This window comes from Bos indicus x Bos taurus, chromosome 18, assembly GCF_003369695.1.
Source record: "Bos indicus x Bos taurus breed Angus x Brahman F1 hybrid chromosome 18, Bos_hybrid_MaternalHap_v2.0, whole genome shotgun sequence".
Lineage (NCBI taxonomy): Eukaryota > Metazoa > Chordata > Mammalia > Artiodactyla > Bovidae > Bos > Bos indicus x Bos taurus.
In genome coordinates, this window is record NC_040093.1 from 1170473 (window position 1) to 1186434 (window position 15962).

Below are 15962 nucleotides of genomic sequence, written 5' to 3' on the forward strand. Positions count from 1 at the left end.
CCTCCCTAGGCTGTTTACATCTGGCCATCACTGCACAGGCAGGAACCCCAGCAGTGACAGAAGAGAGAACCAGGGCTCAGGCTTCTCTGACCAGCCAACATTCCTAGTGACTGAAGTGGACGTGGCCTTCATTGCTCTGCAGTTTTTGCTGATCCTGAGGCAGGGCTTATGCTCCTAAGTTATGTGGAGAGGGATATGGTAGAACTAGAACAGTTGGCAGATGGGACTTTCCAAGAATGGTAAATATGGATATTTATGGGGAATATTTAGTTCCTAACATCTTTACTGAGGTATGGTGACATGAAATCAATATATGTTAAATATAAAATGTGTTAGGTTTCAGCATGTGTATATACTGATGAGACCAGACATCAAGATAATGGAGATATCCAACACAGCCAAGAGATTCCTTGTGTCTCTTTATACTGTTTCTTGCCCATTCCTTTCTAACCCCCATCCCACAATTCACAAGTAATAGCAAGCATTTTATAGTATTTTATATAAACAGAATCATGTGGTACATATTTTCTGGGGAGTGGGGACTCTGGCTTTTTCACCAGCCATGACTACTTTGAGACTGATCCACTTTGCCACAGGTATCAATTACTCATTTGTATTGTTGAATATTCGTCCACTGTATGGATATACCATGATTGTCTTTTATCCATTTGCCAGTTAGTGGATATTTGGGTTGTTTCCAGTTTTGTGCTGTCACAGATAAAACTGCTGTGACGATGTGTGTATAAATTATTACTGAATCACCTTCCATTGTATGGTTGTACCACAGTTTACCATTCACTGAGGGATATCTTGATTGCTTCCAAGTTTTGGCACTATGGCTAAACCTGCATTATGCATTGTTTTGTGTGGGTACACATTTTCAGTTCATTGGGGTTCAAGCCTCAGAGCATGATTTGCTGGGTCACATAGTAAGGGAATATTTAGTTTTATAGAAAACTGCCTTCTAAAGTGGCTGTATCGTATTGCATTCCCACCAACAGTAGGTGAGAGTTCCTGTTGCTCCATGTTCTTGTCAGTATTTGATGTTGTCAATGTTTTGGGTTTTGCCGTTCAAGTAGGTATGCTGTAATAGTATATTGTTGTTTCTTTCATTTGCAATTCTCTAATGACATATGATGAATATCTTCATATTCTTTTAACAGCGTCTTTTGCTGAACAGAAATTTTAAACTTTAGTCAAGTCCAAATTACTCAGTGTTTCTTCCGTGGATTGTATTTTGGTGTTGGATTTAACACATCATTGCCTAACCCAAGGTCTGTGTCCCCTGTATTACCGTCTATGTGTTTTATTACTGTTTTGTATTTAGGCTCATTATCCATTTTGAGAAAATATTTGTGAAAAGTGCGAGGTCTGTGTCTAGATCACGTGTTTTGTTTTGTTTTCCCTGTGCTGTGCAGCTTGTAGGATCTTAGTTCCCAAACCAGGGATTTTAACCCACATCCCCTGCAGTGGAAGCAGGGAGTCCTAACCACTGGATCATGTTTTTAAGCCCCATTTGTTGAAAAAGACTATCCTTTCTCCATTTCTTTGCCTTTGCTCCCTTTTCAAAGATCAGTTTACTGTATTAGTGTGGATCTATTTCTGTGGTTTCTGTTCCAGTTTTTTCCACTTAGTGAGATAATCATCATGTGGCTGTGGTTTTTTTTAATTTTTTCCTTGTCTTTTATTTAAATGGTGCATGCGTGCTAAGTCGCTTCAGTCATGTCTGACTCTGTACAACCTGTGGACTGTAGCCTGCCAGACTCCTCTGTCCATGGGAACTAATCTTGCATTTCCTGCAAGAAATCCCACATGATCATCTTGTATAATCCATTGTATATATTGCTGAGTCAGTTTTCTGATATTTTGTTAGTGTATTGTATAGATAGATGAATGGTCATGGGTTTATAGGTTTGCTTTTCTCCGACTTTGGTATCAGAGTAATTCTGATGTCAAAGAAGAATGGTTTCCTCCTCCTTTATTTTCTGGAGGAGTTTTGAAGGATGAGTGATACTTCTGTTTTTAATGCTTGCTGGAATTCCTTAGTGAAGGCACCTAAGCCTGGAATTTCCTTGTGGGAAGACTTTCAATAAAAATACAGTCAAGTAATTTTTTCAATTTTGTTCTCTTAAACGGCTTTGGAGTATAGTTGATTAAGAATATTCTGTTGGTTTCAGGTGGACAGCAGAGTGATTCGGTTATACATATACATGTGTGTATTCTTTTTCAAATTATTTTTCCATCTAGGTTATTTCAGTGTTTTGAATATATATACTATACATAGTAGGTCCTTGTAGGTTGTCTATTTTAAATGCAGCACTGTGTACATGTCAATCAACTCACTAATCTCTCGCACCCCCCCCCCACCCCCCCCAAGTTTGTTCTCTTAAGCTTGTGCATCTGTTTCTGTTTTGTAAATGTCTGTGTGTTTTTAATCATCCCCTTATGACAACTTCAATCTCTTTAGTCAGTAGTGTCTTCACTCTTGGTTTTGTTGTCTTTTCAGTCAACCTACAGTTTTGTCAATTTTGAAAGAACCAACATTTTTCTTCATTGACTTTTTAAAAGTTTTGTTTCAATATTTTGTTCTAATTTTACCATTTCCTTTCTTATCTTTGCTTTAGGGTTTGGTCTTATTTTCCAGGTTTCTCAATAAGGAAGGTTAGGTTATTGACATCAAATAAACTGTAAATAAAGCTATACATTTCCTTTAAATTTTTCCCTTGTAATTAGGATATTGGGCAGTGTATAGTTGAATAAGTCTCTTCCTATTAAATTTGCAGGGATGGTACCAGAGTGGGAAGAATGCTCATGATTTTTCAGTCCAAGTATTTACGGCTGAAATGGGGGAAATCTGGGTTATCTGAAATACCTTCCACTGTCAGGAAGAGATTGAGCTAAGCTGTTGGTGATTGATGTAGCATTATCCTCCATGTCTACCAGAATTTGATGAGGATGACCATGTACAGTCAACTCATCTTGAGTACTAAAGGGTATGGCAGGCTATTGGGCACTTTCCCATCCTCAGGGCACCCCGTTTTGAGGTATATTCTTTGTGTCAGCTTTTCTTCATAAGATAGGAAAATCTTTCTCCAGTGTTCAGTCTATTTATTTGCAAGTGTTCTTGTCAATAGGCAGTTGGTTGGGATGTGGGCTCCTTAGCCTCTGCTCATCATCTGCAGGGACACGTTTCTTTGGATCCTGTCTTACAAATGTGCTAGTCTGTCCTGAAAACCTACAGCTTAAACATATTTTTGTTTCGCTGATTAAATTGCAATCAATTTTTCTTTTTTTCCCTGGTGGCTCAGAGGTTAAAGCGTCTGCCTCCAATGCGGGAGACCCGGGTTTGATCCCTGGGTTGGGAAGATCCCATGAAGGAGGAAATGGTAACCCACTCCAGCACTCTTGCCTGGAGAATCCCGTCAACGGAGAAGCCTGGTAGGCTACAGTCCATGGGGTCGCAGAGTCGGACATGACTGAGCAACTTCACCTTCACCTTCACCTCAGGTCTGGATTTTAGGAGCCTTAGACTTCCTTTCCTGACCTTTCTATGACCCTCAGGGTTTTCGTGGAGAGAACCCCCTGTTGATCCTGATCAGTTCCCAACCAGCTTTTGTCACCTTATCACACAAGCTTAGCGCCTTATGTTCCAACCAACATGTATACAAGTTGTATAAATTAGATGACCTTAGATGTACCCTAAAGAATTCTAAATTTTTAAATAACTACTGCCGGTCTTACTTGGGTTGAAGAGAATCTTTAGTTATATGTTTTAATTCAGCTCAGGCCCAAGGTTTAAATTCTACAATTTTCTGCATGTGACTCACAGCTGGGGTCGATCTTCAGAGGTAACTGGCATTTGGAGTTTTAAGAGAATTGTTGGGAAAAGGTAGTGAAACTGTGTGTGCATGCTAAGTTGCTTCAGTAGTGTCTGACCTTATGGACTGTAGCCCACTAGGCTCCTCTGTCCATGGGAATTCCCCAGTCAAGAATACTGGAGCAGGTTGCCATGCCCTCCTCTAGGGGATCTTCCCGACACAGGGATCAAACCCATGTCTCCTGCATCGGCAGGCGGGTTTTTTACCACTAGCGCCACCTCAGAAACTAGTTCCCCTGTTGAGTTTAACCTCCCTATCCAAAAATCTATCCCTTTTCTTTTCTCCTCTTACCTAAATCCTGTGCTAAATTCCACATTAGTAATACTTGAATATTACAAAAAGTCATTAACAATGATTATGTAGTTAGTGAAACTGGGAAAAATATATCGTTCTAGAGAAACTTATTTGTTATAGAGGAAATAAAAAGTTAAACTTAAGATCTCAATGGCTACAGTTTATTACAGTGAAAAGGATACAGATGAAGACTAGCAAAGGAAGATGGCATAATGTGACAGACTCCAAGAGGAACCACGTTGGCAGGTTCCAGTTGCCCCCTCACTTAAGTCTTGGTGTCTCCGTTTCTGGCTTGTGCGCCTCTGGAAACGTTACCTGGTTTGGTAACAACCTCATATTCACAGCTGGAAATTGCCACAGTTTGGAGTATTTGTATCAGGGAAATTGGCAGACACTACAATCAGGAGTCAATTTGCTGTTTTATAAATTTTTGAGACTTTAGACAGTAGTGCAGAATGAGTTAATAATGAGGACTATATATGGGGAATACCACAAACATTCATTCCACCCAGCCAAGTTGAACTGAAGAAAAGTCAAGTTCTAACACATTTCTTTTATTGTCTTCTTATTCACAAAAAAGGAAATATCAGCCAAAATTCACTACCAGATGGTAAATAACTATTATAAATATTTTATCAAAGACATGCACTTGGCAAGTGAACACATTAAAAATGTTCAACCAGATAGACCATCAGGCAATAGTGAGGTAAATACACACTTTGAAAATAGGTAGTATTTAATATTCTGACCATACCAAACAAGTACAGGTGAGGAATATAGGGGAGTTGGAATGCTCCCAATACTGTTGATGGAAATCCAAAAGGGTAATCATTCACTTTAGAATATGAAACCATATATTCATTTAAGAAAATTGATGTACATGTTCACAGTAAACTTTCTGTGATAGCCAAGCTGGAAACAAAGCGCAAAATCCCATTCATCCATTAACAGATAAGTGGATAAACAGTCAACAGGTTAGTATATCCAAACAGTGTATTTTTCAGGAATTAAAAAAATTAACTATCAGGGAATTCCCCAGTGGTCTCTGTGCTTTCACCACTGAGGGCCTGGGTTCAATCCCTGCTTGGGGAACTAAGATCCCAAAACCTTGTGCCATGGCAAAAACAAACAAAAACACAACCATTCATATCTGCAATATGGATAATTCTCAAGGTAATTATGTACCATGAAAGGAAAAGGCAAATACAAAAGTAAACACATTAACATTCCAATGACATTAAAATTCTAGAAAACTAATAGAATGTGAAATAAAGTAAATTGAATCCCAGTTGCCTGGGAACCCAGGGAGATTGCAAAAGGTAGATGTGGGAATAATGGATGTTTGTTATTATGGTGGTTCTGTGATTTTATACATAGAAGTTACCACGCTATACATTTTAAGTATATTCAGTCCACTGCATACCAACTATACAGCTCAATTAAGTTTAAATAAAAATTGGCTTCACATAAAAATCTGAATCTCCTTTTTAGAAAAGTAGAACTCTGGAAACCAACACATTAACTACATCACCTCTCCATGTCTCATGCAAGGCACTGGGTCCCAGTAGCAATGAAGACAGGAGCAATGGAAGGTGTTTCCACTTGAGTTCTCCAGGAACTCTGCCTGGGTCCTAAAAAATCACATGCCTGGACTACAGGATTCTCACTCTCCCTCTCTTTTTCCTCCACAACTGTGCAGCAATGGCCTTGAGATAAACAATCTGCAGATGCTATGAGGATCCTAAAACCTTTACATTATTCAGTCTGACTGACTGGAGGCTCAGGAGGAAGTAGCTCTGTAGATCTGGAGAATTTCTTTAAAAAATCTCCTAAACAACCAGTTACATTTGTGGATGAAACTTTAGAAAAGGCGCATTCCTTCTTTGCTAGTCTCTCAGGAGCTATTAATCCCGAGTGTCTTCTGTACCAAGTATGGTTCCCACTCAATGTCTGTAATCTAACACTCAGCAACACCAGCCTGCCATGTTGTGGACATTATGGTACATGGCTCTGTTCCAGCTGGACCTACAGAACTTGTTCCCTTGACCAGTACTGGGGGGATGATGTGACATCCCATATGAAAACAGAACATTCATGCTCTTCCAAAAATCACTGCTGGTTCTCATGGCTGCCCTCTCATCTCAGGGTGACCTCTGAAACCAAAAAGTATGACATTCAGATCACAACAAAACCCTGCAGTCTACCCCAGGAGGCCTTGGACAACAATGCAAATTAGACCAAAACTGCAATGAAAACTACTCTCTGCCATGACACTGTCCTCACTGAGGACTACGGAGTTCCCAAACAGGTGACGCACAGCTGGAAAAACCCATTCTGAGCATGACATGAAATAATGCCACTGAAGAGGGTAAACAAGCCCCCAGCAGAACGCAGACTGGGTCACCTTGGTCAAAGCTGGTTAAGCCAATGTTCTAGTCAGTCAGACATAAGAGAATAACATCCAAGTGCTCAGGCTACTCAAGCGTTCCTCCATAGAATGCATGAGCACAAAAGTCTACCAACCCTGATCACACTGAGATGACCACCAGTTGGTAGAAGTAAGATGATTTTTACCACAGAAACTCACAGTGACATGAAGTTTGGGAAGGGCCATGGGCAGATTAGAAAGTACAGCATAGCTCCTTAAAAGCTTCCAACGAATCAGGTACCCACAGGTAATCTCCACACTAGGGCTGTGCAGATGGGTGGCATTCAACTTCCAGTTGAAAAAAAAAAAACAAAAACTTCCAGTGGATGAGTCCCTCACAGAGCCTACTCAGTAAGATGTATTAGCTAAGGAGACAGTTCATTATTTGATTCTCTGCTCATCTCATTTGAAGGTCTTTGCCCAGCATGAACTTTCTGGTGACGAAGGAGGCTAGACCTTCGGCTGAAAGCTTTCTTACACTCACTGCACTCATAGGGTCTATCTGGGCTGTGACGTTTCTGGTGCTCAATCAGAGTAGACCTTTGACTAAAGACTTCCCCACATCTGCCGCACTCGAGAGGCCCTGCTCTGGTGTGAATTTTTCGGTGTTGAGTAAGCTGCGTGCTTTGGCTAAATAATTCTCCGCATTCAGTGCACTCATATGGTCTTTCTCCAGTATGAATTCTCTGGTGTTGAGTGAGGCCAAAGCTTTGGCTAAAAAGTTTTCCGCATTCAGTGCATTTATAAGGCCTTGCTCCAGTGTGAACTCTCTGGTGCTTGATCAGAGTACAGCTTTGGCTAAAAAGTTTTCCACATTCACTACATTCATATGGCCTTTCCCCAGTGTGGATTCTCTGATGTTTAATGAGGCTGGGACTTTGGTTAAAAAATTTCCCACATTCACTGCACTCATAAGGCTTTGTGCCTGTGTGAACCCGCCTGTGTTTAACTAGATTGGAGTTGGATGTAAAGAATTTTCCACATTCATTGCATTTATAAGGCCGTGATCCAGTGTGAATTCTCTGATGTTCATTAAGGCTGGAGCTTTGGCTAAACAATTTCCCACATTCACTACACTCATAAGGCTTTTCTCCAGTGTGAATTCGCCGGTGCCTAGCAAGTGTGGGTCTGTTGCTAAAAGCTTTCCCACATTCCCTGCACTTGAAAGGCCTTTCTCCAGTGTGGACTCTCCGGTGCTGAACAAGTATGTGTTTATAGCTGAAGGTTTTCCCACATTCACTGCATTCATAAGGCCTCTCTCCAGTGTGGACTCTCTGGTGCTCAGCAAGCCTGTACTTGCGGCAGAAGGTTTTCCCACATGCACTGCACTTATAGGGCCTCAGTCCATTGTGAGAGGCCTCCACACACTCAGTGTCCCCTTGTGGAGTGACCTGGTACTGGAGAAGGTCAGAGCTAACAGGGAAACCCTTCCCAGGCTCCTGGCATGGGAAAGACTTCTTGGTTGTATGAACAATACGAGTCTTCATAAAGGCCTTCCCCATGTCTCTTCTAAAGAGTTTCTCTCCACTGTGCTGCTGAAATTTCACACCTGCCCTACACAGTGTCTGGACAGGGTTTACTCTCAGGTCCTCAGTGAGATGCAGACCACCTTCTACATCCAGGTTACCCATCTCCCAGGGATAGGCCTTCTGGATGGACAGGTCTGTCTTTGAAGTAATTATCTGTGGCACTTCTACAGAAGCATTCTGCTCAGAAGTTTTCTCCTTCATCTCTGCTCTCTGCCAACAACCTGAAAGCAAAGAAATGGGGGTGAATTTCAGGTAGATCTTGGTAGAAGTAGGGAGCCCCATCACAATACATGTCTGACACAGAAAGAACAAATCCATGGGATTATTTTCAGGACAAGGGAGGTGGGAGCAGGTTAGGAAAGGGCTGCTGTGTGGACAGGGCCTCTACACATCACAAAACGGACAACTCACCAGGCAAGACACAAGGATGGGGTGCAGAACACAGGGAACCAGGGGTCCACAACTCACTCCTCCGGGAACGGTTTTCACCAGGGCCTTGGCTGCTGGGAACACATGTGTGCTGTGTGCAAAGCTGTATTCAGACCCAGGAAAATCCAACTGTTACTGAGTAGCTGGTGTTCAAGGACCGTTTTGAGGATAAGTGCAGGCCTCATGACATGTTAGGTGTAGGCCAATATTGAAAAGCAGAGAAGTGAAGATGGAGAGGACCACCGAGGAGTAGAAGGCAGAGAGGTGGGGGATAATCCTGGGCGCAATGTCAGAGTAGGTATGACGGAAAGAGCAAAGTGTCGGGAATGCGGAGGAGAGAGAGTAATGAGGTTCACAGTCACTGGCCTTGGCACCGAAATAGTGTTGCGCACAGGACACGTTCCTGATATGGTCTGAATCCAGCCATGACATCACTTCCTCCCCCTGATGCCAATCACCAAGGCCAGGCCCACTCTGAGCCCCTCTTGCTGTGCCTGGAGTCATGTCCACTCTGTCCTGTACCCAAGGTTCTCCTCCCAGCTCCAGCGGGACAACAACATAGGACCTAGAAGATGCAAGTCCTAAGGGAAAGACAGGACAGGTGAGTGGTCAGTACTGGCCCACGGGGGCAATTAATTCCAAAATAATCTCAGGAAACAGACACTATCACATAAAAAATCTTTGAGGGGGTATCATAGAAATAGCCAGGTGAACCCCAGAAATAGTGACTATGTTGGGTCCCAACAATTGCTAGTACAGTGAGGGCCAAGGAAATGTCAGCTGGAAGGGGGAAGAGCCTGGAGCACAAATGTGCAGGGGTCTACAGAGTCCTCTCAGCAGGGAGTGGCTGAGAACCCACAGAACTCATTCCAAGTCTTTGGGCTCAGAAAGCCTTCACTAGGAAAACTTCAGAGCCGCTGGCACTGGGGCTACCTGTGAAAGGAGTTGGTCCACACACTCACTCAGCCTTGGCACCCACAGCACAGAGGACAGGGAAGCAATAATAGAGAGGTGCCTACTGTCCAGCTGTGAGACGAATCAACTTGCCTTGGAGAAAAGTGGAAAGTCAGAGACCTGCCCAGGACGCTGGGACAGGGGTGAGGGCCTTACCCAAGGACGCAACCAGTGCAAAGGTCTCCAGCATGACATAGCTGTATAGGCGTCTCTGGGTCTCATCGAGGATCCTCCATTCCTCCTGGGAAAAGTACACAGCCACATCCTCAAAGGTCACAGGGCCCTGTGATGATGGGAACAGAGTGTGCATAAGCAGCCTGTCTCCCCAGGACCCCATAAGTACCCCCAACCTAGTCCAAACTCACTCCGGGGTCATCATCCTCCCCAGCGACCCAACTTAAGAGGGCAGTGGTACCCAAAACTCTTCATGTTTTCTTGAGCACTAGGTCCAACCCCAGGAACAACACGCACATCTGCAGACAGATGTCTTCTACGCTGTGGGCCTGGGATGCAGGGCCTACTCCCTCTCCTGCAAGACAACAGCCTGACAGTTCCCAGGGTGATGCACCCCAGATGCCAGCAACTTGGGCTCATACTCCTCTCTTAACCTCCTGGAATGAGGGCACTGGGATTGTTCACACACCTTCCCCACATCTGTGTCACCCACTGGACCACCTCATACATCTGACCCCCAACACTAGCACCTGGACCACAAAACTGTCGTGTCTCCTGTCTCCTCATGCATCTTTCTGCACATGACACCTGAAAACCCATTCAACGCAACGGAATCCCACCAAAGCCCAACTCTCCACTGGCAGCTCACCAGCCCTGTTCTTCCTCACCAGGCCTTGATCCTAGTTCCAGCCTCAGTCACAACATGCAGACCTGAAAACCCCTGGTAAGGGTCCATGTCTATACTGCACATTGTGTCCCCTTACCAATTCCAATCTTTGTCCACATAACAGCCATTCAAAATCCACGCCTACTTGACACACCTTACAGAAATTCACATGACATCCTGTCACAAACTCCCCAAGTTCCACCACAAAAGCCTGGTAACTGCACAGAAAGAGAAGCAAGCACCAGCCTGACTCTGCTATCACTTCATCTCCATTTCTGCTTTCCCTGTGCATCAATTTCACAGCCACTCTCCCATGAAAACCTGGGCCACCTGCTGACCCCCCCCCCCACACCTTCCCGCTGATGACCTTTGTAACAGCCCCCTGTTCCCTTGTCCCATAATTGCATCCTGAAGCCTCCCTGGCCCTCTAGAGCTGCATGTTCAACCACCCATTTGTCTCCTGTATTTGAGAGTCATTGGAACATCATCTGAGATTCATCAGGGCCAAAACCCAATTCCTAATATTCTCAGTGAAAACGACTGCTACCACTGACTTCCCTGAATCAGTTAATGCAACTTCCACCCTTCCAGATGCAAAGGGAATAAACTGGTGTTATGTACGACCCCTCCATTTTAGAAAATCTGGTCAGCCCTACTTGTAAAAATCCTGAAGCCAGGTATTTCTCCTACCTCCATATCCACCCCTCTGTCCAGTCACAACCAATGCTCATCTGGATGACTGCAACAGCTTCCTTGATTATCTCGTCTTTCCCTCCCCTAGTCTGTTCTGCACTCTCCACTTAAGAGGGAGCCTCTTAAAACCTAAGTCAGATCACTCTTCTCTCTTCCAAATACTCCACGGCTGCCGTCACTCTGAACAGACTTCTGAGAGCACAGCTGCTCAGCAAAGCGTCATTCTAGGCCCGACTCTGGCCCTCTTGCTCTCTGTCTTCACCAGACATTAAGAGAGACTTACAAGTCCTAAAACACACTCAGCTCAGTTGCATCCTCAAGCATTTGTGTGGATTTCCCCCAGTACCTAAGACAAGCTTTCACATTTAGGCCACTGGCTGCCAAAAAAGTGAATCTCCCCATGGAACCTTTGGCTTGGACTTGGAAACCTGGGCTGAGGGCTTCTCTAGGGTCTCCAGACATCAAGTCCAGGAAAAGTAGCAGCAAAAGACATCCAGGACACCAGACACTCACCAGTGAAGGGTCCATACGCGGTTCTTCTGAATGTGGAACCTGTGGGAAGAGAAGGGCCGTGTAACTTTAATACCCATCAGCAACAGACAAAAGATTAATGAGTGAACCATTCAATATTTCAGGCAGACCTAAGGGAAAACTAAAGCCATGTAAAAGAGGGCAGAAAATGTTATGCAGTTGTGCCAAAAAGTCATGTGGTGCCGGGAGCGAGCTCCGCCCGTGGCAAAGGTCATGAGGAAGGAGGCTGGGCATACGCAAAGGCGGGATGGAGCCTCAGGAGTCCCCCTGGAAATTCTCGAGCATCCACCCCCAAAACCAGAGTCTGCCTACTTTCTGCTTTGTGCTCTCACCTACACCTCTGACTTTACAGGGGGCTGTCCCCCACTACCTCTCTCTGAAAAAAGAGTTAACTTACAGCTCCAGTTAATAAAGTTCCTGGGTGTGATAGTGTTTCAACCTACAAACTCCTTTGGAAGTCCTCTAGCCTGCCCGAATAGGTTTTTCGGGCCACATGTGATTGCTCAGAGCCTCCCAACTGTGAGAGCCATAAGATGTTCTAAACTGTCTAAATACAGATTCCTTTGAGCAGTTAAAAGATTGATTAGAAATTGTATTGGTGAAGGGTTTTTCACTTGTAGGGTCAATGTTTGCTGCTAAGTTTCCATATCCCTTACCTGCTGTGTCCCCGGCAGTGTACTGATTAATATAATTGGTGTAAGTAGTAGCTTTAATGATTGTAACCTGGGACCCTTGAGTTAATTCTTTTTCTTGTTATAGCCCACCACACCTTTGCCCTATAGGAATGCAACTCTAATGCTTTTGGAGGGTGGTGCTTGACTAATCACCTTTACAGAAAAATAAGTTTTCTGAAGAAAGGGTCTTAAAATGTTAACAGGCCTCTGGGCCAGAAGATGATGTAAATCACCTAAACTTTTGCATATGATAAGTTTGCAGGAAGAAAGCCTGGCTTGCTGCATGACTCTACCCCTTCCCCCATTATCCTCTATGCATAACTTAAGGTATAAAAACTACTTTGGAAAATAAAGTGCGGGCCTTGTTAACCAAAACTTGGTCTCCCCATCTCACCTTCTGGCTGAATTATTCAGCCTCTTTTCTCCACTGAATTTCCTCACTGAGCTATCCTTATTTAACCACTCTTTATATCCTTAATTAACATTTAATTAAGCAATTGTTTCCTGATCCTCGCCGATGCCGTCCCCGCTTCGAATTCCCTGGATCCACCGGGGCTGGACCCCAGCAATGTGGATAACTTGAGAAAAGGTTTTTCAACAGTGGTATAAACAAGTGCAAAGCCTCCCTATCAGAGTCCAGCCTGGTGTGTCTGAGTAGCACCCTCGAGGCTAGTGTGATTGCAACCCAACGAGCCAGAAGAATAAGGGACTGTATTGGTGAGGAAATGCTGGTGGCAGGTCACGTAGCACTATTATAACACTGAGCCACAAATACCAAAACTGACTCCATTTCATGTTAGGTCTGTTTCTGACACTCCCATTTGAGTCCCTTTTCTGGTTCCCCTGCCAATAATACATTTTTCTCTTCCTATCACTTGTCGCTGGCTCTAACAGCTGACCAGTTCTTATATGTCCTTTTCAAATTTTATTCTGGTTATATTAAAAGTTATTGTTGTATATAAAATTCCAGTTTACATAATCCAGATTAAATTCTGGTTTGAAATTATTATAACATTATATAGTATAATTCAAGAACAGGTATTTTTCCTATTTATCCATATTCTTTGATGTTAAAACTTTTCCATAAATATTCAGACAGATTATCTGTAATTTCTGACATGCTCTTCTCTCCTGTAGTAGAGAACAGAACCACCATGTACTGACTATGCATGAAAATGAATCTGATAAAGGGGTTGTTCCTTAAATCAGAGGAAAAGTGCTTTGCCTCCAGCATCTGGTGATGACTGGACCTCATTTTGGACTCTTTAAACTTAAGAGAAAGCATATAAGTGATAGGACCTGACCTCTTGTCATCCTCATTATAGAACCATGGAAATATCTTCTTGAGTTCTTAACGTCCTGTTATGGTTTTGAAGCATTATAATTTTTTATCCTTATAATGATAAGGATAATGATAATATAATGATATTATATATATTATATATAATGATATATCCTTATAATGATAAGGCCAAAGCCCACGTAAGACAGGTATTTAATAAAATATTTCAATAATTTTCCCTTACAAGATCACCAGAGGAAAACTATTTAACAGTGAAATAAATATTACTGGAAAAGCACAATCTTTTAAAATACTAAAACAGTCTATGTGTGTGTGTAGACTGTAAAACAAAAGTTTATATACGGCATAAGTGTATATCAAAATATAACTATGGAACAGTTTAATAATTTCATTCAAAGAACTAAGTTAAAATTAGTAGTATGGAGGAAAACAAATTCAGTAAGCGGAAATGTTAATTTAAATACAATAAAAATGTTAACATAGAAACTAAACAGATGTGCGCTTAATGTATCTTCCCAGAACACAGGGCAAGTGTGCCTACACTACCACTATTTACAGACGTCTCGGACTAAAACAAACACCACCACCATCAACAACAAATACACCGAGGAAAGCCTTCAACAGAAGAATATAAAGACATTTACTTGTATATTCATATCTACAAAAACTACACAGAAAGGAAAATGACTGGCTACTCTGCATGAGGGAGGGTATCCTAATGGACATGAATTTGGGCAAACTCCAGGAGACAATGAAGGACAGGGAAGCCTGGCATGCTGCAGTCCACAGCGTCACAAAGAGTCGGAAACGACTTAGCAACTAAACAACAACCTAGCATGAGAAACATGGGTAAAGTCACATCATATTTTGCAAATGAAGAAAAAGACATCGTAATACTTTTATGATTCCATTCACTAAGTTTTAAAACGAAGGAGCGAAACTAAACTACAGCCGTCGCATATTTCCCACATAGTTGGCAAGACTATTGAGAAAAGCAAGGAAACCCTTACTTTAAATAACAACAGACAATACCTTAACTTTGGGGGCATGGGTATGTTTTGGGCTTCCCTGGTGGCTCAAATGGTAAAGAATCCGCCTGCAATGTGGGAGACCGGGGTTTAATCCCTGGCTTGAGAAGATTCCCCTGCGAGAGGGCGTGGCAACCCACTCCAGTATTCTTGCCTGGAGAATCCCCATGGACAGAGGAGCTTGGCGGGCTACAGTCCATGCGGTCTCAAGGGCACGACTGAAGCGTCTAAGCACATAGGCGGCTTCCTGGGGTCCTGTTGATAACGCATCTTTTTTCTCTCAGGCGGTTAACGGATACTAATTTTAGATCTGCGTATTCAACTGCACGAGTAAGTTCTCTGGTTTTTTCCCCCACGCAGGTCATATTTTAAAATCGGAAAGTCAAGGTTTGGGGGGCACGAATAAATATACATATAAGACGTTAGTAAGGAGACACTAATAAGAACAAAGATAACTCAGGATAAAAAGAACAGGGGGAGGGCCCGGAGGACGCAGGATTCACCTGAATCGGAACCATCAATGTGGCTGCAGCCAAAGAAGTCCGTTGGCGAAGGCGGGGTCGGGCTCTGCAGACCCCGTCCCGAGACCCCGTCCCGACCCAGAGAGAGAGTCAGGTCGGATGGCGCCCACGCCGAGCCTGAGACTCGCCTCGGAATAGCAGGCACAGCGGCCTTCCAGCTCCCAGGTCTCAGGCCGGCTCAGCGTTAGGAAGTACACCAACCGTGAACCAATCTGAATTACAATATGTCGCCGGGGACCCACACAGGAAGGTCCACCCAGAGACCGTTCTCTAGAACGGAAGTGTCTCTGTCCTGAGTCTTCATTGGTCCATTGTCCTTGGCGCCTCGCGCGGTGCCTTTAGGGTAATGTAGTTCATAGCGCTCCCGTCGCTGGCAAGAGGTAGTGTTCCCCAATCCGGGAGAATTGTCCCGCCTCACCAGTAGGGTTGCAGTGAAGTCCCCAGGCTGCGAAGACTGGGGCAGTTACACGCTTTTTAAAGGGGTTGCACCCAGATTTCCATGAAACATAGTCTGTGCTGATCACATAGAAGTATAGTGACAGTAATATTTGAGATGTTTGGCCTCTCGTGCCTTCTGAGATGGCCCACTCTGTCAATGGAGTGTGTCTCTCTCTGAATTAGCCTTCTTTTACTTTTTTTAAAAAGAAAGAAAGAAAGAAATTTTTTTTAATTTTATTTTTAAACTTTACATAATTGTATTAGTTTTGCCAAATATCAAAATGAATCCATCACAGGTATACATGTGCTCCCCATCCTGAACCTTCCTCCCTCCTCCCTCCCCATACCATCCCTCTGGGTCGTCCCAGTGCACTAGCCCCAAGCATCCAGTATCGTGCATTGAACCTGGACTGGCATCTCG

The 15962-nt window shown here is 43.5% G+C and overlaps 1 protein-coding gene across 4 annotated transcripts; it reads right to left on the reverse strand.

Moving 5' to 3' along the window:
* Positions 1 to 4311: 4311 nt before the first annotated feature.
* LOC113875533 (zinc finger protein 501-like) lies at positions 4312 to 15346 on the reverse strand. 4 transcript variants are annotated; one of them, XM_027513999.1, is made up of 6 exons: positions 15086 to 15345; positions 11560 to 11598; positions 9669 to 9795; positions 8925 to 9139; positions 8541 to 8661; positions 4312 to 8350 (listed from the first exon to the last, which is right to left on the reverse strand). In XM_027513999.1, exons 1-6 carry the CDS (start codon positions 15098 to 15100, stop codon positions 6966 to 6968), a joined length of 1902 nt encoding a protein of 633 aa, XP_027369800.1. In that variant the 5' UTR covers positions 15101 to 15345; the 3' UTR covers positions 4312 to 6965. The 4 variants fall into 4 exon arrangements, with proteins under 4 accessions (XP_027369800.1, XP_027369801.1, XP_027369803.1 ...); XM_027514000.1 differs by lacking the exons at positions 11560 to 11598; positions 15086 to 15345 and adding an exon at positions 11393 to 11465; XM_027514002.1 differs by lacking the exons at positions 8541 to 8661; positions 8925 to 9139 and having other exon boundaries at positions 15086 to 15346.
* Between the last annotated feature and the right edge of the window lie 616 nt (positions 15347 to 15962).

Bases quoted from the DNA above. Each gene is read 5' to 3' on its own strand.
- LOC113875533 (XM_027513999.1), bottom strand. The intron at 9,140-9,668 runs GTAAGGCCCTCA...TCTTTCCCTTAG, and splicing joins TGCACTGGTTGCGTCCTTGG to GACTTGCATCTTCTAGGTCC. The intron at 8,662-8,924 runs GCCAGTGACTGT...GTCTGAATACAG, and splicing joins AACACTATTTCGGTGCCAAG to CTTTGCACACAGCACACATG.